Source organism: Schistocerca cancellata, chromosome 12 (genome assembly GCF_023864275.1).
Source record: "Schistocerca cancellata isolate TAMUIC-IGC-003103 chromosome 12, iqSchCanc2.1, whole genome shotgun sequence".
Taxonomy (NCBI): domain Eukaryota; kingdom Metazoa; phylum Arthropoda; class Insecta; order Orthoptera; family Acrididae; genus Schistocerca; species Schistocerca cancellata.
In genome coordinates this window covers 64,953,657-64,981,483 of record NC_064637.1, presented here as the reverse complement: position 1 = coordinate 64,981,483, position 27,827 = coordinate 64,953,657, and the positions used below count along the sequence as shown (strand labels likewise).

Below are 27,827 nucleotides of genomic sequence, written 5' to 3'. Positions count from 1 at the left end.
CTGGATGCCTATAACAGTTGTGGAGAGTATTTCAGTAATATTGCATTTCATACATAATGACAGGTAGTATCTACTGCAGTAATAAGTGAATTACTTACTTTCATTGATAAATTTCGATGTTATTCACTGAAAAGTTGTGTTATTTATGGGAAATCCTTTAATTAAGAGACAAAACCAAGAGTGCTCAAAGTGCACAGGTTGGCAGGCAGGAGTCAATTGAGGCAGCCACCAGTTTGTAAAAAGAGAAAATATTAGACTATGCAATGGAAAGTCCAGGATGGAATAACAACAATATTATGAAAAGAATAAATTGCTACTTACCACATAGAGGAGCCACTGAGTGGCAGACAGCCACAAGGAAAAAAGAGTGCTAGACATGTAAACTACTTCTGAAGTAGATAACACACACACACACACACACACACACACACACACACACACACATGACCACTGTCACTGACCAGTGTGGCTAGAACTGTGAAGTGCAATTGCATCTGATGGGACCATCAATCAGGCGTGGGTGCTGAGGGTAAGCAAGCAGCATGGGCAGGGAGGGGAAGGGACAGCAGGGGAGGGGTGAGGGAAGATGTAATGCTGCTTTGGGAGTGTACAGACACACGGTGAGGACAGGGTAGGGCTGCTAGGTGCAGTTGGGAGGGGGAAGTAGTGTAGCTGTGAAGTGGAAAGAAAGAGTAGCTGGTGCATTGGTAGAATAGGACACTGTGTAGTGCTGCAGTGGGAACAAGGAAGGGAGATTTTAGGTGGTGGACTCCGGTTCTTTCTGCCGGTATTAAGTTACTTTTCATGTTGAGGGATCAGGGAAACAATGGTGAGGTTTGAGATTCAGAAATTCTGGGATGTCAACAGAGAGTTATATGAGGGTAGTGGGGCTGGATAACCACTGATGATGATGATGATGATGATTTGAGGTGAGGGATGCTCAATTTCATGGTCATCAGTGCCCTGACAAAAAGTCAGCATGCCAATCTCATGGGTGGGGATGAAGGCTGTCCTGACATGTGGGGCAGGTTATAATGTATTAAAGTCTGCCTCACTTCTTCACCAATTTTGGGATTTACCACTCTTGTGACACTGGAATCAGTATCTGTGAGAAGGGTGGACAGATTGCCATTTAGAGACTGAGGCCAGCCCTAATATCAGTATATAGGACACAGGTTGCCAAAATATGCTGAACTGAAAGTGGCAAGCCACAAACATCACAGAATGGTGGATCCTCCCACCAGAGGAGAGGGCTACATCCGATGCACAGTCTGGTAAGCAGAACCTCCTCACAGCGGTTGAGGCTGGCATGAAGTCCCCATGCCTTTCTGTCCTCTGCAACCATTTAGTCTCCCACTGACGCCTGATGTATCTGTCAGAAAATAAGATGATGGTGTGCAATGGGGTGGGACACTGATGGACAGCACCATCCTGACATGCTTCCATAGCAGCTTTGTCGGCCACATTGTTTCCCTGTATCCCGATGTAGCCAGGTACCCTGCAATATATCGCCTCCTTGCCACGGTGTTGGAGCCATAGTAAGGAGTCACGGATGAGCTTAATCAGCTGGTCTACTGGATACATTTGGTAAAGTGCCCGCAGTGCACTAAGTGAAGAAGTGCAAGAATGTTTCTTGCAAACATAAAGTATTGTCCCCCATTGTTAGCACTGGTTGGTTAAAACTTCGACAAGCATGGTTGAAATTGACACACGTAGACTACTTGGTTGAGAACTGAAAACCAGTTGTCCTGGTCCTTGGTCATCAGTCTTCTGAATGGTTTGATGCGGCCCACCACAAATTTCTTTCCTGTGCTACCCTCTTCATCTCAAAGTAGCTCTCGCAACCTACGTCCTTAATTTTTGCAGGATGTATTCCAATCTCTGTCTTCCTCTACAGTTTTTGCCCTCTACAGCTCCCATGGAAGTCATTGCCCACATCTTAACACATGTCCTATCATCTTGTCCCTTTTCCTTATCAGTGTTTTCCAAATGTTCCTTTCCTCTCCGATTCTGCACAGAACCTACTCATTCCTTACCTTATCAGTCCACCTAATTTTCTACAATCGTCTGTAGCACCACATCTCAAATGATTCAATTCTCTTCTGTTCGAATTTTCCCATAATCCACGTTTCACTACCATACTATGCTGTACTCCAGACATACATTCTCAGAAATTTCTTCCTGAAATTAGGGCCAATATTTGATATTAGTAGACTTCTCTTGGCCAGGAATGCCCTTTTTGCCACTGCTAGTCTGCTTTTGATGTCCCCCTTACTCCATCCGTCATTGGTTATTTTACTGCCTAGGTAGCAGAATTCCTTAATTTCATCTACTTCGTGACCATCAATCGCTGTTCTCATTTCTACTACTTCTCATTACCTTCGTCTTTCTTCGATTTACTCACAATTCATACTCTGTACTCATTAGACTGTTCGCCCCGTTCAGTAGATATGTAATTCTTCTTCACTTTCACTCAAGAGTAGAAGATTGTAAAGTCGTCTACAAACAAAGAGTATTTGAGAGGCCTCCTGACTGCAGAGGAAATGTCACTGATAGTGATGGCAAACAATGTGACACTGAGGACACTACCTTGGGGGACCCTAATCTCTTGAATATAGCAGACAGACAAGGCATCGCCACCATGATATCAAAAATGCCAGTCCTTGAGACAGGATTGGATACGAAGTGGTAGGAATCCACATAGCCCCCATTCATGAAGCTGAGAAAGGATGTTGTACCTCCAAGTAAGGTCATATGCATTTTCGAGGTCAAAAACCACACAAACCGAATGGTTTCGGTATAAGGAGGACTCCTGTATCACCATCTCCAGTAGAATTAAGTTGTCAAGGGTGGAACAGTAGCACCTGAAACTGCACTGGGAGCGGCTCAGGTGACCTTAGGATTCGAGCAGTCAGACAAGGCGACGGTTGACCATGCGTTCAAGAGTCTTACCCATACAATTGTGAAGGGCTACACTCTGGTAACTGTTGGAGGTGCTTCGGTGCTTGACTGGTTTCCAGAATGGAATTAATATTTCCTCTTTCCAAGTCGTGGGGTACTCTCCATCAAACCAGATCTGATTGAAACAAGAGAGGAGCTGTCCTTTCGCTTCAGGGCACAGATGATGAGGCATGACGTATTGGATCTCATCACATCATGGAACAGTGTCTCTGGCTGCAGACACAGCTAATTCTAGTTCCCATATGGAGAACAGAAGGTTGTAGACATCCTCATTATGCAAGAAGAAATTGAGCTTCCTCATCTCTGCAGTCCTATGGAGCACCTGGAAAGCAGAAGCTCATTTGGACGACGTAGTGCCAGTAAGGAAGTGTTCAGCTAAAACCTATGCCATGTCTTCTGGCATGCCCACCAAGGTCCCATTACTTGACAAGGAAAAGGGGAAGTGTACTGCCCTTGCCTGAAATCCGTCTTATTGAGTCCCAAACTTGCGCAGTGGAAGCGGACCGATTAATGGAAGTCGTGAATTCCTCCAGGAACCCGCTTCCATTCTTTTGTCACTCACCTCGCATCTGCTCTCACAGATTTGAAGGCATGAAGGTATTCTGTAGTTGGACAGTGTTTGAAGGTCTGCACAGCTGTTTGTCTGGCCCTGATTGCCAATCGACAGTTGACATTCCACCAAGGTACAGGCCTGACATGGTGACCAGGGAATGGACTCAGCAGCAGCCCGTTGGATCTCACAAGTGATATGGGACACTGTCTCCTGTGCACAACCCTTTTGTTCACAAATACCCTGTTGACTTTACTGCAACCAATTGCCCTTTGTATCAACCATTTGTTGGTCTGCTGTTAGCCATCATCCTAGTCGGCAGATGGATCCACACTGGGAAGTGGTCACTAGAATGTAAATCTGTAGCCACTTCCCACTGAACTGAGTCTGCAATAGCTGGGGAACAAAAACAAAGGCCAATGGCTGAAGAAGACCCTATAGCTGTGCAAAAGCGTGTCATCTGACCCACGTTCCGAAGGCAGATATCTCAGAACGGACAAGTTGCTCAATCATCCGAACCCTGGGGCAAATGGTAGCCGAGACCCACAGCACATTGTGTGCATTGAAGTCCCACACTAGGTGGAATGGGCATGGGAGTGCCTGGAAAAGTTCTGCCAGTGCATCTGCATCCAAAGTATCATTAGGTGGAAGATAGAAAGAACACACTGTGATATTGAAGGGTGCTAGAACTTTCACGGCAATTGCTTGTACGGTCTTGGTAAGAGGGACAGGAGAGAAGTGACATTTGTCACCAACGACCGGGAAGTCAGGAAGAACATTGGCCAGTTCCTGGCCCTCTGGTCCGTCCGAATGGAAGTTCATATGTTCAATGGCATAGTCCCTATCAAAGAGGGAGAGAGCTCACCAGTCCGAAGGTTTCACTACCACTTTCTTGGACTTGGAACTACTTTTTTAAGGTCATTTTTCTTTATTTATGAGAGGAGGTGGTTGCTTGGATTGTGGGGCTGCTTAGTTGGCTTCTGATCGTGGGCAATGATATGTGGCTTAGATGGTAAGCCCATTTCTGACGGCTTCCAAATGATTTCTGTTTCAAGGGGAGCATTTCCCCCACAGGCACACCCACAAGTGCATATGCTCGTACTTGAATCTAGGTCTGAGTTTGTGTGGAGGCATCACATTTGGTGACTGGCATCTTAAGAGTGGATGCAAAAGAAGTAGCAAAAACTGGAGGTTACATAGCTTTGAAATGTTTTTTAGCTTCACCATAGGGTATGTGTCTTTTAACTTTCAACTACTGAATTTTCCTTTCCTCATTGTAAACCTCACACTTTCTGCTCCACACTGGGTCATCCCCAGAGCAGTTTACACATTTTGGAGCAAGTGCACAATAATTGCCTGATTCAGGAGATGAGCCTCCACAACTGCCACACGTAGCCCTCCATTACATCCCATAGTGGTATCACCAAATCTTTGACATCTGAAGCATCGCATTAGGTTAGGAACAAATAGTCAAATCTTAAGGCAGATACAGCCTCCAGGGGTATGTTCAGGCAATTCCGGAGAACTAAATGTTAGAATAAATGTTGCCAATTTTTCCAATTTCCCAATGACTCTCCTCATATCGTTCTGCACTTCTGTAACACCCATATTTTTCCGTTCTTCCTGTAACTTTGTGGGGACTACCTCAATTATATCAAAGCTAGTACCACATCTTTATCAAAGTTAAGGTTGTTATGCAACTCAGCCTCGACTGGGTATTCACCTACTACTGAATTTTCCTTTCCTCATTGTAAACCTCACACTTTCTGCTCCACACTGGGTCATCCCCAGAGCAGTTTACACATTTTGGAGCAAGTGCACAATAATTGCCTGATTCAGGAGATGAGCCTCCACAACTGCCACACGTAGCCCTCCATTACATCCCATAGTGGTATCACCAAATCTTTGACATATTTTGTTTGAATTAGCAGTTTCAACTAGAAGTGTTACATTAGGAAGTTGTTTGACTTTTTTAGAGCCCCAGTAATACCTTTCAATGCCTTGTGGCTATAAAAATGGGAGACCTTCTCAAAGGTTCCCCTGTTTGTTTGATTACAATGAAAGTGTTATGGCACCGTAATACCCTGTTACTATGATTCTGAACCTTTTGTCTGGCAGAACTGACCAACCGAGCTCGAGCTCTCTGTGATGAGAGGGTGTAGGTACTACCTGACAGTACATGCGTCCTGTCAGGAGTAGTAGTTTAACGAGACCATTCCATAGGGATACCATGAGATGCTAGGGAAAGAATTGTCAACTCAGGCAGAGCCTTGCATGCCTGAGCAATTGGAGGGTGGCAGGTGCCCCAGAGGTTGCCGTTTAGAGACTACTTTACCTCAACAGCCATTCACCTCATCAGCACATAGCACACCTTGGGGATGAGGTTTTTTTTTTTTTATTGGGTGTGTACCTTCCTCACAATCCAGGCGGTGAAGCCAAGGCCCCCAATCTCCAAAACACACAACATTCCACCAATGTGCCGCACGGTTGGTGCTGAAGCCCAGAGCTTATGGTTAGAGAGGGCTGGCAGTGCTTACCAACTCATTTCAACCTTTCCTCTTCCTCTCCAAAGAAAGAAAAAGTTCCTTTTTCTATTTTTAACGTGTGTGTAGCAGTACTTGGAATTTCACACCCTGAAGGTAAGTACAGCACAACCACTGTAATATACAATGGCAAGTCAGTAAGTATCTGCCCTTTCATTCTAATCATCATCTGGTTAGTAGTACAGCTCAGCGTGCTCGCCAGCAAGTGCACAGCACCATTCTCTTCATTCGTGGCTGGTTTCGGTGTCATGAAATATAGTATTTTGTGTTCTTGTGAAATAAACATGGTGTTCTTGTGAAGTAAACATGACTGCACCATTCTTTGTTTGCACGAGTGAAGAACAGCCTTTTGTAATCCTTTTTCCTGAAAGTGTACTAGGAGGTAAAATCCATAGCAGACTTTCAGCATAATACAGGGGCAGTGTTTTATCATGACAGAGAGTTTAGCAGTGGACTGAACAATTCCAAAGTCGCTAAAAAAGTGGGAAGGACAAGGACAGAGCAGGTGATCTAGTCACATGCACACCTTAGCTGACACTGAGTAAATTTCTGACCCAATTTTGAATAACGGGAGGGTGACTGTTGCTGAAGTGGCAAACCAAATATACAATTCTGCACATAACTTTATCCGTAAAAGGCCCAACTTGTTTGTGCAAGAGAAATGGCAAAACAAGTTGTGGAGAGACAAATACAATTGTGTGAGAATCTGTCAGTAGTTACTGGACTGTTATGTTAATGAAGGTGAAATATCTTTGATGCGAATCGTCACTGAGGATGAAACAGGTTCATCACTTTGAAGCAGTGAGCAAACACCAAAGCACAGAACAGAAACACCTCAGATCTCAAACCAAAATAAATTCAAGAGTCGACGCTCTCTAGAAAAATGGTAACTTTTTGGGACAAACAAAGACTAGTTCCGGGATATTTTCTGGAACATTCTCCAGGAAACTAGTTAACAGTGAAAAATCATCATGAGAGAAATTTGTTTTGCAAGAAGTTGCAGGCTAACATTCAGAACCAGTGCCAAGGGCTACTGCCAAACAGCATTCTTATTTGCACAACAACATGCTTCTGTGTATCTTTGCTTACGCCAGTCATACTCTTCAGAATGTGCATTTAGAGGTACTGTAGCATCCTGCATACACTCCTGGTCATGCCTTGCCAGGTTTTCATATATTTACTATCAATTCAGCTCCAATGAAGAATTCAAGGAAGCAGTGCATATGTGGCCTGCTGTTCAAGAGTGAAAACTTGTGCAGCAGTGGATCAAGAGCATTAGAAAGAAGAGTGACTATGTTGAGAAATGATGTCACTGTAAATATAGTGCAGATACTTTTTACTCTCATACATTCTTACCTTATTTGAAGAATGACAAATTGCACTGTGGTCTGACGTCCACATATGATTATATCTCACACCCAACAACAGGGTATGTTCATTTAATGGTTGGAGGATGGCAATAACGTAAAACCTCCCATACAAATGTGCCCAGTACAGCACTGCAGTGTTAAAACCAACCCACACATAGAGGAGTCCTTTATCTTACCTGCCAGACATAACATTTAACCTCTCTTCTTTCCAGCATCAAAGCCACTCAACAAGTTACATTACTTGAGAAGCAAAGTTATTCTGATTCTCTCACCAAATACATGTCTCACAAAATAAATTTGTAACTAAAAAAGAATTTTTTAAATATGGAAAGTAGATCCAACAAATACACACCTTTGCAGCAAGATCTTGAATGGCAATATCCCAATGGTCTACCTTCCTCTCAACCAAATGGTTTATGAGAGGCAGAGTATATTCTTCAAATTGTGCTATATACACACTGTGGAATGCGGAGAAATGAAAAATTAGGGCCAAAGACAAAATGCACAAAAATACTAAAGCTGCATAATATTAAACTGACAATTACAAGAATGTTACTTGCAATACCTCAAAAACACTTAAACGGTAGACAGAAAGCCAGTACCAGGCGAAATCAAAAAAGAATCCAGCTTACAAAAATAAGACGACGACCACCACCACCAACAACAACAACAAATAGCAACAATAGGGATTACATCTGTCTTATCTATTTGAGATGCTAAACAGTGAGACTGGTTAGACAGCAGATGATTTGTATGGAAACTGCAACCACTTGGTTTAATGTTTTTAAAAACTTTTATTGCTCCTGCAGGCAGTTTTTCGGCACTTCAGACTCATCATCACATGAGGCATAATTAAAGCTGGGACACTTTTGCTTTAGATAAGTCTTTCAAACTGTACACAGAAATAAGACAGCTTTGTTATTTCGCTACATACACTTCACATAAACCAAGACATTGTGAACAAAGCACTTCAAAACCAGTGTGGAAAACACAGCACTTGGTGACAGGAGGTTTAACACAGAGCTTACAAATATTCAGTTTAAACACTAAGAGTAATAATGCACTAGATATGACATTTCACTGCATCACAATTTTGATATACGACTATCTCGGAAACCAGAACCAGTTACAATTATCTTAGGGCTTCCAGAGGCAACAAATTTTAATTTTCAATATTTTGCATAGTTACTGACTGAATTTAAAAATGTAAAATGCTGTCATAGTCTACTCAGTCTGAGGCACAACCTTACGTAAATAGTTTAACACAATAAAACAAGTATTCTAGTTAGAAACTGTGTGTGTGTGTGTGTGTGTGTGTGTGTGTGTGTGTGTGTGTGTGTGTGTGTGTGTGTGTGTCTTGAGGCAGCATAACTGACGTCTCACAAACACATCAACATTATTCAACTAGTATTTGAGAATGAGAGCACTTAGTGACTTGCAACAACCTTTACACATAATTTCAAACATTTTCGTACATTTTCCCACCAGCAGCCCCCACAAAATGATGAAAGGAAAAAGTTTATGACTTCACTAGATTTTTGCTGGTCATGCAGTAAAACTTCAGCATAGGGCATGATATTTTAATTTAGTATCTCTTTACTACTAACAGCATTCGCAACATATGCCACTGAATGTACTTGGAAAATTACATAATTGTACAGCACACAGTTCAGGAAATATGACAACATAAATGTAGAGATGTGTGAAAAACATGGTTTTGAGTAAAACGGAGCTTAAATTGCCCAGACGATATTCATCCAATGTTTCATAATGAGGACACTTATTGACTTCCAACAAACAAATTGGATTCTTTCGCTCTTCAGCTTCTGTAGGATTGTTGGACGTTGCATCGCTAGGTACATTTCATTGTTCTTCCTCCTCCCCCTCCATTCTCCTTCATCTAAGATCGTTCCTGACACCTTCCTCCTTTACTCTTCTTTCAAATATTATACAAGTGCATGCTGAAAAGTAATGCATTCGAATTTTTATATGAAAACTGTTAAAATTTTTTTAAGTAAAACATATGTTGTTAACATTCTGTATCTTTATTCTTTTATTTCTCAACACAAGTCACCAAGTGGAAAACAGATTTCTCACAACAAGAGACCAGTTTTTTGATACTGTCACTATAGAATGTTGGACTTCGTTGATGGAGCTAAAACCTGACCTCTGCTTACACCACTTCATCACTATCAAGTACTCGAAGGTGTTCTTCAAGTCTTGGAAACAGATTAAGATGTCTTCGAAACAGATTAAGATCAGATGGGGTCTAGTATTATCATGCTGAAGGAGAGGATGCTCCGTGTGTGAACAAACTCTTTAATTTTTCTGAGGTTTTCCACACACCAACATTGTTACGTTACATGCTGCCACGTTACACGCTACAATTCAGAGTCCTCTGGAAGTAGAGGGTTGCAACTTGTGACAGCGAAGCAGAAAAGTCGACCGAGTAATAACCATGACATGTAATACTTCAACTAATACTGAGAATAGAACAAAAATTCTGTAGGCATTACTTTTCAGCACACCCTCATATTTTTTCCTTTCCTCATTTAGTCATGCTCCAGGTTTCTGAACCGCACATGCTGCCGGGCTTATCACTGTGTTATAGGTTCTCATCTTTGTGTTCGCTTATATTGATTTTGAGCTGTGCGTCTCCCTGAGGGAATACATGCATTTCATTCCCACCACTATTCTTTCCTTGATGTTCATTTCTGTGCTGTTGTCATTGATAAACGTATAAACCAAGTATTTGAACTCTTTTGAACCCCATGGCATCTACATCAAGAAATTCCTCCTGCTCTTGTCTTTTTCATATTTGCATGAACTCCATTTTGTCTTGCTTCACCTATAGCCCAATCTTCCATGCACAGTTGTCCATTTTCTGGTATATTTCTTTTAACTATTGGTTTGATTCACTTAGTAGTACTATATCTTCTGCACATGTGAGACAACTGAAAATACCATCCACCTGTACTCCAGCCCACTCCTGTTGCCTACACTCACTTATTACTTTCTGTAAGATGTTTACCATAATACAGGAGATAGCATTCCCTTGTCTGAGACCTGCCTCAATCTCTAACACTTCTGATGTGACCCTTCGGAAATGCACTGCCGCTCCTGACCCATCCATACAAGTTTGCACCATTCTCAATAGTTTCTCAGGGATTCTGAAGTGACGCAGTGCATTTTATACTGTTGCTGTTGTACGAACATTGAAAATCGACTGTACATATCTTTATCATATTCTCAGCATTTTGTAAACAATTGTATTAGAGTGAATATGTTACCTACTGTCAACTGGTTTGGTCGAAAGCCAGCTTGGTATTCCTGTATGTTGTGCTCTGTGAATGGTTATAATTTTCTGAGGATGATGATACACAGTACCTTGTAGTTATATACAACATACTTCTGTAGTTACCACACTTGCTTCACTACTTGTATATTGGGCATATTATGACCAATTTCCATTCTTCTGGCAATGTTTCATTTTTCCATAACAATTGGATCAGTTTATATATTTCTAGGTGCAATCTCCCACCGCCCACTGCAACCTGTTAAGTTTCCTGTTATTCTGTCCTGCTCTAGGGGTTCGTTGTTTGTGAGTCTTTAGATTGCAACTGTGGTGTCACCGCCAGACACCACACTTGCTAGGTGGTAGCTTTAAATTGGCCGCGGTCCATTAGTACATGTCGGACCCGCGTGTCGCCACTGTCAGTAATTGCAGACCGAGCGCCACCACACAGCAGGTCTAGAGAGACGGACTAGCACTCGCCCCAGTTGTACGACGGCTTTGCTAGCGACTACACTGACGAAGCCTTTCTCTCATTTGCCGAGAGACAGTTAGAATAGCCTTCAGCTAAGTCCATGGCTACGACCTAGCAAGGCGCCATTAGCCTTACAGTGCTTGTAATTAAAGTCTCATTTGTATCGTCAAGAGCGATGTACCACAATGATGGATTAAAAGTTAAGTATCACATCAGCTACGTACTTTTCTTTATAGCATTAATTACGTATCCTGTTCCAGAATTCACGCCAGTCGGCGTGAGTTGACGCGTGCCCTTTCGGTATCTCCGCCTTGTGTCTAGACTGTCTTGTCTAGACACAACAGCAACCATCGTATCTTCTTCAGTCACTTCCCGTTATTCTCCATCTTTCCTTTCCTAAGTGGTGTCTGCAGGTAATGTCTATCTGGTATGGGCAATTAAGGAGTTCTGAAAAGTATTCTTTACATCTTTCTAAAATTCTTTCCTTGTCATTTATCAAGTTGCCAGGCTTAAACATAATTTCAATCATTTGCTAAAGTTTTTCTCACTTACATGCTTAACATCAAATATTTAACACATTAACTCATATGTAAAGTAACTTGATGTTTGAAGTTCAGGTCTGAATATCAACAATTACAACTAGGCTACAGCGGCCCAAGACAATGTGCATGTGTGCGTGAGGTGTGCCTGCTTGTGTGAATGTGTGTGTTTTCCTTTCTTTTCTGAAGAAGTCTTTGGCTGAAAACTCAGTGTGTAACAGTCTTTTCGTTGCACGCACATCCGCGTGCGCGCGCAAACACACACACACACACACACACACACACACACACACACACACACACACACACACACTCTGTGTGTGTGTAAATGTCTGTAGTTTTGCTAGAAAAAGGGCAAATACTCAGAAGCTATTGTGAATTCTGTTTTCTGTTACGTGTTTCTGTGGTCCAAGCATCAGTCCATTGTAGATGAGTGGTTGCTTTTCCCATATTTTACATACTGCTCCATCCAGGAATTTCCATTATTGTCTGGTATTGTTATGAAATAGGACAGATTGATACCCAGTGACAAGCAGTGCATCTCAGAATATACCAAGGGTCTCACCGAGGGCTTCACGGACTGAATTTACTCTTACAACCTAGTACAGAAACAGGTCTCCCATGTCTGATCTCTCCTGTCACCTACAACCTCCCACATTCCCAGTGATAGGCAGCAAAGGAGCACTCCCCTCGTGACTCAAAATGACCCGGGACTGGAGCAACTGAATCACATTCTCTGTCAGGGTTCCTACTACCTCTCATCATGGCCTGAAATGAAGAACATCCTACCCATTATCATCCTTCCAGAGGTGTTCTGCCACCCACCAAACATACGCAATAGCCTTGTCCATCCCTATGCCACCACTGCCTGCAACCCCTAACCTCGTGGCTCATGTCCCTGTAATAGAACTAGATGTGAGGACTGTCACATACATCCTCCAAGCACCACCTATTCCAGTCCAGTCACAAGCATCACCTAGCCCACCAAAGGCAGGGCTACCTGTGAAAGCAGTCTTTTGATCTACAAGCTAAGCTGCCCCACCACTGTGCTGCATTCTGTATGATCATGACAACCAACAAGCTGTTCATCCACACAAATGGCCACTGACAAACTGTGGCCTAGATACAGCTGAACCATCCAATTGTTGAACATGCTGCACAACACATGTGAATTCAATGACAGCTTCACAGCCTGTGCTATCTGGGTACTTCCTACCAACACCAGCTTTTCTGAACTGCGCAGATGGGAACTCTCCCCACAACATATTTCCCATACTCATAACCCTCTGGCCTCGACCTTCGGTAGTCCCTGTGCTCCCCTGTGTTTTCCCTTCCCTGCTCCCACTCCAGTACTACACATTCCACCAATGCCCTTACAGGCTTTACCCCTTCTCTATGTCTCTCCTCTCGCCTCTGTCTATCCTCCCCAGCACAGCCTCATGATTCCACACCCCAAAGCCCATCCTACCCCCACTACATCCCACCTTCCGCCATTGCTACCCTGCTATTCCCCCACTCCCTGACCCCTTGTGCTCTCCTTATCCTCACCACCCATGCCAGGTTGCTAGACCCATCAGGTGCAGTTGCAGTCCAGCAACAGCAGCCGGCACAACATTTCCTCTATGTGGTGAGTAGCAATCTGCTCTTTTCATAATATTGTTGTTCTAAGACGAATTAACATTCCAAAGTGATTAGCATTTCAGTGACTGAAATGACGGATGCAAGCATACTTCCTCAGCTACCTTTACAGTGAGTGGCAAAGGATGGTTCAGGTACCACCAGCAGTTCTCCTCTATCCCTGTTCCATTTGAAGATAGTGCACAAGAGGATCAATTGTAGGCAACTTTCCTGCATAAATGTAATTTTCTCCATTTCTACAACGAGGAAGTGTCCTGCTGAACAAACGAAAAACCTCGAACATGTAGAAGTTTCTTCCTTTCAACAATCTATTTTTAAGGCATGACTGTTTTCGAAAAAATTTAATTTCATTTTCAGGTTCACACCGTGCTATGTTTATGTTGGCCAAAAGAATATGTCAGAAATTCTATTAAAATTTGCTTCACAGATATCTATGTTGGAAATCTACAACTATCGTAATATCACTACTTGTCTCAGCCATATGTTCACAGTACTCAGGTTGCAGAAAAGTGATGCCCATACACAGAGAGAGGTGGATTTCTGCATACTCTTGTCATGTGTGAGTACCATTCAAACAGCTACATAAAACAGTGTTATTAGTAATTATAAAACAGGTTTACATACCTCTAGTAGCTGCTAGTATTACACAAATTAATAGTGAGCTCCCAGGTGCTCTGCCAAGTTTTTGTTTCCATTTGCCACACAATATTTCAATGCTCGAACCAACCCTATTCTTCAGGTGCTGTGAGTTTTGCTGTTATATGTATTTGCTGCCTGTGCCATGACACCAGCTAAATTCACATCATCTGAGGAAAATGGCCAAATCGATTGTCAAAATATTGTGCAGTAAATGGAAACAACTCTGCAGAACACCTAGAAGCTCATTATTAACCAACCACACTGAGAAAATATGAGATATCACAGTACATAAATAGCTAATGATTCCTTGAGGACCAATGTTGGCAGGAAGCAAAAAAATACATCGCTAAGATAGCATAAGCTCACAAACTATATATTAGGTGATTTAATCGAGACCACTCACCAAAAAGAAGAAGTTTTGAGTTGTCAATAGGCACACACAGAAGAAAGAAAACTTGCTAGCTTTCAGATTTATCTTTTGATGAGCTAGAGTGCACACACACACACACACACACACACACACACACACACACACGTGCGCATGCCCGCGCCCACACATACACACATCTTTGCCCTTATATGGTGCTGGCTAAACTAGATTCTAGCCGGCACCATGTAGGGCCACAGGCGAACGTGTGCGAGTGTGTAAGAGTGTGTGTGTGTGTGTGTGTGTGTGTGTGTGTGTGTGTTCTAGCTCATCAAAGGGTTACTGTGAAAGCTACCAAATTTTCCATCCTTTTTGTGAGTGCCTATCAATGACTCAACACTTCTGCTTTTCGGTGAGTAGTCTCCTTCAACCCTAAAGTATTTACATTCTCCAAGAACTTTCCTACAACACTTATATACTAGCCAAAGCAGATTAAATACCTGATGTTGAGGTATGCATTAGTCCTTGAGCTAACTGCAAAGAAATCTGCAGTAGTCAGAATATCAATTCCATGGGGAAAAGTTCCTTGACGACCCACATTTTCCTGGAATGCTGCAGATGCTGCTTTCCGACAGTTTATCTGAAAAAAGACATCATCTTTTAAAAAAGTAGAACAGGAAACTCTAAGCTAACCAATAATTTTGAAATAATATAAATTCCAAGATGGAAAAACAAATAGAAATGAAGAAAGAAGTAACACAAGTTCCAGGATGGAAAAGTCATCAAAAAGTGCATGGTACCAACTATGGACAAATAATAAAATTTCTCTTGTGACATTTCTGGAAGAATTCTAGGTGTCGGTCACAGCATTATTATCTGAAACAGAGGTCAGATGCCAAGCTAGACTTTGGTTCGTGGCCTCATCAGCACATAAAATGTCATTAAACGCAGTGCACTAACAGTGCCTTACTACTGATATCCCAAAAAGACCGACCCTCTCATTCAGAGAGACACACATGTGGCATACGGAAATACCCCATTCTTAATACTGTTAGAACCTCTCATTCAGAGAGACACACATGTGGCATACGGAAATACCCCATTCTTAATACTGTTAGAACAACTACTCGTTTCTACCAAATTGCAGGACGATTGCCTTTAGCTATCTGCTGTTTTCTCCCATGCACTTGGCACTGATGAGCCAAAACATTGCGACCACTGGCCATTGTGATACTGATTAGCACCTGATGGCACTGTAGAAATGTGATATGGTGAGGAAAGCATATAAATGGAGCAGAGACAAATGGAGATTCATTCTAGTGACAAGGAGCCATCCTGTGGGACAGCTGCAACTGTATAAGTCCATTTTGTAAAATGAAGAAACTGCCCTACAGTTGCTGATTCAATAATCTCTTATGACATACATGACTGGTTTCAGAGCACTAAGTTCCGTCATCTGCAAAATTTATAAAAATAAAAGAGAGAACACAGTGTTGTATATACATAACATCAATTAACCATCTGAAGTCATCCTCAACCCAATGTTGTCATGGAATGAAAGCTCCATGTCAAAGGAGTAAAAATGTGGGGACCTAGAGACATCTAAAAGAAATCATCACAACCAGACACTGAAAGTCACCAGAATCACAAAACATGTAAGATGCAATAAAGACAGGAAGAAAACATATGTACTGTATGGAATTACAAGACTTCCATAAAAGCTGGATGTGCACGAGCAGATATGTTGGCCACACAGATATGAATTTTCATATGAGATTTAAAGAATTCAAAGACCTGGGCTAACTCTAGGTCAGCTTTGACAATGCATTTAGTTAACTACCAACATCAGCTGCAGCAGGTTAGTAACATATCTGTCTTACTTCTGCCAGAGAAAGGTTGGATACTCAATATCCTAGAAGAAATTGAAATCTTGCTTGCATGGCAAGCATCTCCGTAATGACAATGAGGTTATTTTCAATGTGAAATGTTTCCTGAACAGCTAGAATGCAGAGTCATCCATCGGTGGGGCAAATGTCATATTAAAGGATTAAGATGTAGAAAAGGATTAACTCAATTAAGAAGTTTCACAGTCATAGCTCGATTTTTTTCATGGTTTCAGTATCCTCACCTACAAAGGTATCGGCTGTGATTCAGAGGTGTTACACCTCATTACTATGACAGCCACTGCTTTCAGCCACACCAGGAGGTACAGGAGTATTGAGTGGACTGCGTGTCAGACACAGATATAGGCCAGCAGACAGCCCATAATCACTTGTTCTGTTACCGAGTCATGAATACAAGGAAGTACAAGACAGATCACTTGAACAAAAACTGTTTATTGACTTAGTTATATCAACATGACAGCAGTGATATTACATATGCAGAAGTGCAAAGATATGACTATTAGGAAAATGGTATACGGTGTCGCAGATCCACATCCTCCCCAACCTGGTTGACTTCCAATGGGGTGACCAACTGGACTGGTCTGGTAAGATCCCTCCCATCTGTGGTAATGAGGATTACAGTTCTAGGCAGTCCATCTTGAACTGTTCATAGTTCTTTTACCCTAGCCATTTTCCCTAAATGGCAGGAAAGGACATTCTCTAGTTAAAGTACAATCTTTTCAATTCAATGGTTTGCCAGTGTTCTTGACTTGATGGAAAGTTCGAAAGAGCAATAAGAAATCTCTGCTCCGCTAGTGCTGGAGCTTAAACTGCCTTACCAAGTCTGTTGTTTTGGTGGCTCAGGGCCTCAATGAGATAAGCACTTCATTCACAGTGTGACAGGTGTTGAATTATGTGCGGCTTCTATGTTCAAAAGTATTCTTTGTAGGTCTTCCTCATCATTGCTGCACCATCCTAGCATTTTGTGGAGGCACAGTTTAGTCGAGGCAATCATCTGTTCCCACCATCCTTCCCACCAAGAGATTTGTGGTGCTATAACTTTCCACATGATAACCTGTTGTGCAGTAAACTGACTGTATTGTCACTAAGATAAAGGCCCACATTTGTGATATCTCTGATATCTCTCAGTTAGTTGTCCATATTTGTTTTATCTCTCAGTTTGCTACATGGAAAGGTTGGGCATTATCACTGTAAATAGTGTGTGGAGTGCCACACCAACCTGTAAACATTTGAAGGGGTAATAAGAATAGGTCTGCAGTTGAGTTGGTGGTAAGTTCTATATGTACGGCTCTTGTTACAACACTGGTGATGATTGATTATTAGAATTTAACAAGTATTTATAGTGATACCTGTTTTTGCATATAGGGGACCAGCAAAATCAATTCTGGAAACTTCAAACAGCTTGTGAGGATTCACTCTTTCAGCTGGTTGTAGCACTAATATCTGTTGGCCAGCAATGGTATGTGCAATTTTACAGGGAAGACTACTGAGGACCCTTTCAGTCACAAGATGGCTGTGGAGTATTCAGAATGACTTTCTTAGTTGTAAAAGAACCACTCTTAATCCAAGATAGTTGTCCATATTTGTTTTATCTCTCAGTTTGCACATAATCAGAAGTTTGGTGAAGTGACAATTTTCTTCTATAATGTGGGAATGCCATTCTTCATCAGATGCCTCGGCACAATGTAGCAGCAGAGGATAAGAGTAGTGTTTAATGTCCCATCAACAATGAGATCATTAGAGATGGAGCACAAGATCGGATTAGGGGAAGATGGGGAAGGAAATCAGCCACATCCTTTGAAAGGAACCATCCCAACATTTGCCTGAAGCAATTCAGGGAAATCACAGAAAACCTAAATCAGGATGGACGGATGTGGTTTTGAACCATCATTCTCCCAAATGCTAGTCCCGTGTTCTAACCACTCGGCATGATGCAGGCAATCCTGTACATGTAATAAGTCGCCATCTAAGTATGGGGTTGAAGCATTTTATTTTTGATGTCCTAGTAAGTGGTAGATCTTTGCTTAAAGCAGCAAATTTTGAGAGGAAGAATTCTTGCTGCATGATTTTAATCCAATATAAATGAGCCCCTGCTATCTCTTATGCACTAAATTCTTTGCATGTGTCTGTTTTCTGAAAGTTTTCTTTTCAAGAAGAGAATGCAAGCAGTGGTTTGCAACAGCTTCCAGTAAGAGCTGAATATATTTGCGTCTATGAGTAGTTGTTAAGCATGAATGATGAAAGTCTGAGGAAATCTCTTTATATTTAAGAAATGCATGATAATTGCTTGGCCATAAATTAGGGTGTTACAATAGCTGTGGTGGTCCATTCCACCAGACGTCCAATATTTGCAACATCTGAGGCACGGATCCTCTTGAAACTAAATCTTTGCACGGAAATGTCTCCATGGAGACAGTATGGTATTTCTGTAACCCTGTTGCGTACAAACATTTCCCACGTAGTGGAATCACACTTTATCCATCCAAGGGTTATGACAGAACCAGTCCAGAGTGGCACTCTGCTGAGATCACAAGCTGTGACATTGCAATAGTAGTGATGTAGTCTGGTCACTGTCAATGCTGCTAACAGTTCAAGCCAAGGAAGTGTTATTGTTTTCATGGACACTAATAGCCTATTCCTATACATTACTTTGGGAATGTCATCAGTGAAAGGATACATATGATAGTGTCCTATGCTTTCTCAGATGCATCACAGAAAATAGCAATATAGAAGCTCACATTCTCTCCAAGGATTCATCTTGGGATGGTAGCATTAGATAGAAACTTCCTGGCAGATTAAAACTGTGTGCCCGACCGAGACTCGAACTCGGGACCTTTGCCTTTCGCGGGCAAGTGCTCTACCATCTGAGCTACCGAAGCACGACTCACGCCTGGTCCTCACAGCTTTACTTCTGGAAGTATTAGATAGCTCAGGAAGGTTTCATTGACATTCAGATGTGCCATTTAACAGATAGGTTCATCCCAAAGTAGTCTGAGTAACCAAGTGCGTTGAAAGACAAACTGAAGTTTTTAATCCCAGAGGATCATGAAGACCTGCTGTTGCTCGTAATAAATTTCTTTTTGTTGCTGTCTCTGAAAATTTTTTGGTGACTTGTCACTAACTCACTGAGAATGTACTGTCTTCCAGTACCATACCATTCCTAGAACTATCACTTTCATTTGGATCTCCCTTCCTTCCATTACTTTCATTTGGATCTCCCTTCCTTCCATCTTCCAAATTGTGGATAACTGTTCTGAATTAGTCTCATTTCAATGGTGACAATTTTATTTGCTTCATTAGTGAAAATAACTCTTAAAACAGCGAGACTAGGCTGCCTTCAAATTCAGTACCTGCAGCAAAGTCGTCTATGTATATGTTCTGATGCAGTAAGGCAGCAGCTCTACAGAACTGGGACTGATAAGTGTCTGCTAGATCCTAGAACGTCGCTGAAAGCAGAAACAAGTTGCAAGCAAGGCCTGAAGAAAGATGTGAGAATCAATAAACTGTCCTTTGTCTTGCATTAATGTGATCTTCAAATTTGTTGGTGTTGATCTTGTACTGTAGAGAGAGCTGTAGAAACACTCTAATAATTTCATCAACGACTGTGAAGTGTCACAGATGGAATCACAAGAAGGTCAATCACTTCAGGCAACAAGTTAGGCTCAATATCCAAAAGTGTCATTAACAAATAGTACACACTGTTCATGCAAGGAACTATCTAAGACTATTCGCCATTTTGTGCTCTCTTCTTGTCTTCCTCACTTTACAGACCAGATATAGTTTAACAGCCATGTTAGAAGACTGCCCCATAATCGAAGAGAGCTTCTTCACACACTGAAGTCAAAACCTAGCTGACAAACAGTAACTGAACAAAGCAAAAATGAGTGTAAGGAGAGTAATGAGTGGAGCATTCAATGACTTTGAAAGTAAAACTTTGTTAACCAATCTGAATAAAAAGCCTGTGAGATTTAAATCCTCTATTCATTCACTCAGTGACCATAGTGACACCAAAACAGAAGGCCAAAATATTGAATTCGGTCCTCTGAAATCATTTCACCGTGGAAAATCGTGACATAGTCCCCCCTTTCAATCACTTTAAGATGGCTGAAATGTCAGATATTGAGATAACTGATCTCAGAATAGAAAAGCAACTTGTAAAGGTCATCCTTCTCTAACATTACCTTTTTGCGATAACCGATACCATGTATACGGTCAATTCTTGCATAGATTAAAATTATCTCAGCTGTTTCACTAAAAGAAGTTATACAATGTACAATATTTCAGGCTATAATGTATAAAAAGAAATTAATGTGTTTCAATCAATATGTACTAATGGTTAAAATTACTCTTTTTGTAAAAATATTTGAATTTACAAAAATATCTGTCATATTTAAAATTCATGTTATTAATTGCGCAATCAAACACTAATTATTAAATTTAATTCTGGATTAATTTATAAAATAATGATATATTTTAGCAATGATTCATCTTCTGTTTTGTAAACTCTTTTGCTTTGTAAAGTCTTTGGAAATTGTGAGTACTGCAGAATGTAAGCAGTGGGTAGGCATACTTCCAATGGAAACACACATATTCTGTTAAATTTGTCAACAAAAATGTAATCTGTGGTGTGATGGAAGTGAAAATTGTAAAATCGGTATGATTTAGAAGAATGGGATAAAATAAAATTCAATAACAATACAGACGAATCTTCAATAGTTATTTAGTCATCAAGAACCTAAGAAATCGAAATTTTCAGCTGCAAGAATGTACCCCCACACAAGACTTCAAGCCATCGACAACAACAATTACGTAATGAAGATAAGTTATTATTTTGTATATCTGACACCTCTTGAATCTTTTGAAAATAGTGAAGATACGAAGACACTGAATTTAATAGTGATGTGTGAGAGGGTAACAAACTACAATCACTCAGTAGCAGAAAGGCACCAGGACGAGATGAGATACCTAAACGATTCTACAAAGATTATGTGAAATAACTTCTCCCCTTCTAGCTGCAGTTTATTATAGACTGCTGGAGCAACAAAGGTTACCTAGTGACTGGAAGAAAGCACTTGTCATTCCCATTTTAAAGAAAGGGCGCAGGACACATGCACACAACTATTGACTTATATCATTGATGTCAATCTGCTGTAGAATTATGGAACATGTTTAATGCTCAAGATAATGACATTTTTGGAGAACAAAAATCTGCTCTATAAAAATCAATATACGAGGGTTGAATGAAAAGTAATGCCTCCACCTTCATTAGTTGGGGTTGTATGGGAATATTTTAATAAATCAAACTCAGAAATAATCCTTAGAATGTGATATTTAATTACAAATATTCTCTGATCCACATAATCACCAGCCAATTGGATACATTTCTGCCAATGATGAACAAGTTTTCTGAAGCTGTCATGTAAAAAGTCGACACTTTGTTTCCGCAACCACAGTATCACAGTTCCCTCAACGTCTTCATCATTCTCCTGTCACAATTGAATGGAGAAAGGCGTCACCTTCATTCTTGTAACGTGAGAGGAGTTCCTGGCAAATTTTTTAGTCTGTACACTTTGATTTCAGGAATCAGCACCTGGAGTACCCATCGTGCACAGATCTTATGATAGCCAGGCAAAGCATTAATGTGACCCACACGTTCTTGTGAAATGCCGATTGTGCTTGCAATTTCTCCAAGTGATACATCAATCACCCTCAATCAATTTGTCAACATTTTGCTTGTGAAACTTGATGGTTGCTGTCATAGGAAGTCCAACTTTTTGTTTGTCATGCATGTCAGATGTTTCCGCCTCAACTTCTTTAAACTTACTCACTCAACGATACACAGTACTCGCATCAACACAATCACCATAAACTGCATTCATTCTCTGATGAATCTCCTTTGGGGTGACACCTTCTGCTATCAAGAATTCAATGAGTGCACATCGCTTAAATCGCATTGACCGACCGTCTACGCAGGGTTCCATATTTTACACTGTAACAACACAACCGTTCAATGCTAAGGCTTCCCGCCAACTAGCGCTGTAGAGAAGAGGCTACAGAACAAGCCAGTACCTGCCGCATACCAATGCTGCCAACTGTTGAAGAGTTATGAAGGTGGAGGCATTACTTTTCAGTCAACCCTCGTAGATTCCTGAAACAGAGAGCTTGTGAAACATGGCTCATTCTGTTCCTCCATGAGATCCATAGCGCTACACACAACAGTGCTCAAGTTGATGCCCTGTTCCCTGACTTCAGGAAGGCATTTGATACCTACCCACACCACCTTCTAGTGAAAAAACTATGTGCTTAACCAGAATCAACCCTCATTTGCGACTGTACTGAAGAGTGCCTTGCAGACAGAACTCAACAAGTTGCTCTTAACACAAAAAAATTGATAGATGTAAAGGTAATTTTTGGAGTACCCGAAGAAGGTGTGATACTACCATCATTGTTTACAACATATATAAATGATCAAAAAGAACTGGATGCTATTTAAGACTGTTCGTGGATGATGCGGTTGTCTACAACAAAGCAGCAATGCTAGAAGGCAGTACTGATTTGCAGAATGACCTGCAGAGGATTGATGAATAGGGCAGGACCTGGAAGTTGCCCCTGAACAAAAACAAATGTGCCAGATTGCACATACATAGGAAAATAAAGCCTCTACCATACAAAGTGAAAGAAAACTGGCGTTCTACGGATCGGAGCGTGGAATGTCAGATCCCTTAATCGGGCAAGTAGGTTAGAAAATTTAAAAAGGGAAATGGATAGGTTAATGTTAGATATAGTGGGAATTAGTGAAGTTCAGTAGCAGGAGAAACAAGACTTTTGGTCAGGTGAATACAGGGTTATAAATACAAAATCAAATAGGGGTAATGCAGGAGTAGGTTTAATAATGAATAAAAAAAATAGGGGTGCGGGTAAGCAAACAGCACAGTGAAGGCATTATTGTGGCCAAGATAGACAAGAAGCCCACGCCTACTACAGTAGTACAAGTTTATATGCCAACTAGCTTTGCAGATGATGAAGAAATTGATCAAATGTAAGAAGATTAGTCAGGTAGTGAAGGGAGATAAAAATTTAATAGTCATGGGGGACTGGAATTCAAGAGTAGGAAAAGGGAGAGAAGGAAACATAATAGGAGAATATGGATTGGGGGTAAGAAATGAAAGAGGAAGCCGTCTGGTAGAATTTTTCACACAGCATAACTTAATCATAGCTAACACTTGGTTCAAGAATTATGAAAGAAGGTTGTATACATGGAAGAATCCTGGAGATACTAGAAGGTATCAGAAAGATTATATAATGGTAAGCAGAGATTTAGGAACCAGGTTTTAAATTGTAAGACATTTCCAGGGGCAGATGTGGACTCTGACCACAATCTATTGGTTATGAACTGTCGTTTAAAACTGAAGAAACTGCAAAAAGGTGGGAATTTAAGGAGATGGGACCTGGACAAACTGACTAAACCAGAGGTTGTACAGAGTTTCAGGGAGAGCATACGGGAAGAACTGACAGGAATGGGGGAAAGAAATACAGTAGAAGAAGAATAGGTAGCTCTGAGGGATGAAGTAGTGAAGGCAGCAGAGGATCAAGTAGGCAAAAAGATGAGAGCTAGAAGAAATCCTTGGGTGACAGAAGAAATATTGAATTTAATTGATGAAAGGAGAAAATATAAAAATGCAGTCAATGAAGCAGGTAAAAAGGAATACAAATGTCTCAAAAATGAGATTGACAGGAAGTGCAAAATGGCTAAGCAGGAATGGCTAGATGACAAATGTAAGGATGTAGAAGCTTATCTCACTAGGGGTAAGATAGATACTGCCTACAGGAAAATTAAAGAGACCTTTGGAGAAAAGAGAACCACTTGTATGAATATCTAGAGCTCAGATGGAAACCCAGTTCTAAGCAAAGAAGGGAAAGCAGAAAGGTGGAAGGAGTATATAGAGGGTCTATACAAGGGCGATGTACTTGAGGACAATATTATGGAAATGGAAGAGGATGCAGATGAAGATGAAATGGGAGATACAATACTGTGTGAAGAGTTTGACAGAGTACTGAAAGACCTGAGTCGAAACAAGGCCCTGGGAGTAGACAACATTCCACTAGAACTACTGACAGCCTTGGGAGATCCAGCCCTGACAAAACTCTACCGTCTGGTGAGCAAGATGTATGAGACAGGCGAAATACCCTCAGACTTCAAGGAGAATATAATACTTCCAATCCCAAAGAAAGCAGGTGTCGACAGATGTGAAAATTACCAAACTATCAGTTTAATAAGCCACAGCTGCAAAATACTAACGCGAATTCTTTACAGACGAATGGAAAAACTGGTATAAGCCGACCTCGGGGAAGATCAGTTTGTATTCCGTAGAAATATTGTAAAACGTGAGGCAAGACTGACCTTACGACTTACCTTAGAAGAAAGATTAAGGAAAGGCAAACCTACATTTCTAGCATTTGTAGACTTAGAGAAAGCTTTTGACAATGTTGACTGGAATACTCTCTTTCAAATTCTAAAGGTGGCAGGGGTAAAATACTGGGAGCGAAAGGCTATTTACAATTTGTACAGAAACCAGATGGCAGTTACAAGTGTCGAGGGACATGAAAGGGAAGCAGTGGTTGGGAAGGGAGTGACACAGGGTTGTAGCCTCTCCCCGATGTTATTCAATCTGTATATTGAGCAAGCAGTAAAGGAAACAAAAGAAAAATTCAGAGTAGGTATTAAAATCCAGGGAGAAGAAATTAAAACTTTGAGGTTTGCCGAGGACATTGTAATTCTGTCAGAGACAGCTAAGGACTTGGAAGAGCAGTTGAAAGGAATGGACAGTGTGTTGAAAGGAAGATATAAGATGAACATCAACAAAAGCAAAACGAGGATAATGGAATGTACTCGAATTAAGTCAGGTGATGCTGAGGGAATTAGATTAGGAAATGAGACACTTAAAGTAGTAAAGGAGTTTTGTTATTTGGGGAGCAAAATAACTGATGATGGTCGAAGTAGAGAGGATATAAAATGTAGACTGGCAATGGCTAGGAAAGCGTTTCTGAAGAAGAGAAATTTGTTAACATCGAGTATAGATTTAAGTGTCAGGAAGTCGTTTCTGAAAGTATTTGTGTGGTGTGTAGTCATGTATGGAAGTGAAACATGGACAATAAATAGTTTGGACAAGAAGAGAATAGAAGCTTTTGAAATGTGGTGCTACAGAAGAATGCTGAAGATTAGATGGGTAGATCACATAACTAATGAGGAGGTATTGAATAGAATTGGGGAGAAGAGGAGTTTGTGGCACAACTTGACAAGAAGAAGGGACCGGTTGGTAGGACACGTTCTGAGGCATCAAGGTATCACAAATTTAGCATTGGAGGGCAGCGTGGAGGGTAAAAATCGTAGAGGGAGACCATGAGATGAATACACTAAGCATATTCAGAAGGATGTAGGCTGCAGTACGTACTGGGAGATGAAGAAACTTGCACAGGATAGAGTAGCATGGAGAGCTGCATCAAACCAGTCTCAGGACTGAAGACCACCACAACAACAACAACAACAACAACAACAACCATACAACTACACTATTGGTGACAAACTGCTAGAAACAGCATCTATTGTAATACAAGGCTATTACAAATGACTGAATTGATTTCATAAATTCACTGTAGCTCCATTCATTGACATATGGTCACGACACACTACAGATCCGTAGAAAAATTCATAAAGTTTTGTTCAGCTGAAGCCGCACTTCAGGTTTCTGCCGCCAGAGTGCTCGAGAGTGCAGTGAGACAAAATGGCGACAGGAGCCGAGAAAGCGTATGTCGTGCTTGAAATGCACTCACATCAGTCAGTCATAACAGTGCAACGACACTTCAGGATGAATTTCAACAAAGATCCACCAACTGCTAACTCCATTCGGCGATGGTATGCGCAGTTTAAAGCTTCTGGATGCCTCCGTAAGGGGAAATCAACGTGTCAGCCTGCAGTGAGCGAAGAAACGGTTGAACGCGTGCGGGCAAGTTTCACGCGTAGCCCGTGGAAAATTGGCTCATGCCACAACTGGAGACCGACAGCGCCGACTTCCTCTTTCAACAGGATGGTGCTCCACTGCACTTCCATCATGATGTTCGGCATTTCTTAAACAGGAGATTGGAAAACCGATGGATCGGTCGTGGTGGAGATCATGATCAGCATTTCATGTCATGGCCTCCACGCTCTCCCGACTTAACCCCAGGCGATTTCTTTCTGTGGGGTTATGTGAAAGATTCAGTGTTTAAACCTCCTCTACCAAGAAACGTGCCAGAACTGCGAGCTCACATCAACGATGCTTTCGAACTCATTGATGGGGACATGCTGCGCCAAGTGTGGGAGGAACTTTATTATCGGCTTGATGTCTGCCGAATCACTAAAGGATCAGATATCGAACATTTTTGAATGCCTAAAAAAAACTTTTTGAGTTTTTGTATGTGTGGGCAAAGCATTGTGAAAATATCTCAAATAATAAAGTTATTGTAGAGCTGTAAAATCGCTTCAATCATTTGTAATAACCCTGTATATATAGAAGTAACTATATAAATGAGCTAGTACAAAGGACTGGATGCTATTTAAGACTGTTTGTGGATGATGCGGTTGTCTATCACATAGCAGCAATGCTAGAAGACAGTACTGATTTGCAGAATGATCTGCAGAGGATTGATGAATAGGGCAGGACCTGAAAGTAGTCCCTGAACAAAAACAAATGTACCATATTGCACATACATAGGAAAATAAAGCCTCTACCATACAACTACACTATTGGTGACAAACTGATAGAAACAGCATCTATTATAAAACATATAGAAGTAGCTATTTAGAGTGACCTTAAATGGAATGACCATGTAAAACAAACAGAGATTCACTGGACGAATCTTAAGGAAATGTAACTCATTCACAAAGGAAGTGGCTAATAAGGTGCTTGTTCAATTGAATCTTATGTGCTGTTCACAGTATGGTTTGCATCCTATGGAAGCATTGCTGAGATGCTCAACAAACTCCATTGTTGGACATTACAAGAGAGGTGTTGTGCTTCACGGAGAGTCTTAATATTGAAATTTCGAAAGAGAGCTTTCCAGGAAGAGTTAAGACAAACATCCATCTCACATAAAGACCATGAAGAGAAAATTTATATAAATTAGAGCCAATGCAGAGACTTATTGAGAATCATTCTTCCCAAGCACAGATTCTGACCAAAGGATGAGACAAATAAAATTAATTTGTAGATTCTTCTGTAGGAGCCAGTTCTACGTGGTCTTTTTTAATGTAGTCCAGCATTAAATTACCATCATTTCTGCATTGTCTAAAGGCAGAAAAACATTTCTCAGCAATGTGAAAGTTCTTGGGTAGATTACAGTGAATTTTCAAGAGGGGCAAACTACTCACTACTGGTCTGCAATCAGGTATATTGTGCAGTAAGAGCACATTGCTCTTTCTTTTTCCAAACAATTCTGACACTGTGGCCCTGTCTGAGACAGAGAAAACACAAATTTCTTGATCTTAATATCTTGAGCTGCTCTGGAGTGTC

General features: G+C 41.1%; 1 protein-coding gene across 1 annotated transcript in view; it reads right to left on the bottom strand.

The window, feature by feature from the left end:
- LOC126109664 (tubulin-specific chaperone D) overlaps window positions 1-27,827 on the bottom strand; it is a 199,273-nt gene that overhangs the window by 93,281 nt on the left and 78,165 nt on the right. Inside the window, exons 8-9 of the mRNA XM_049914709.1 lie at window positions 14,875-15,014; window positions 7,777-7,882 (exon numbers count right to left, since the gene is read on the bottom strand). Coding sequence (XP_049770666.1) covers window positions 7,777-7,882; window positions 14,875-15,014 — 246 coding nt within the window. The remainder of the gene's footprint in view (window positions 1-7,776; window positions 7,883-14,874; window positions 15,015-27,827) is intronic.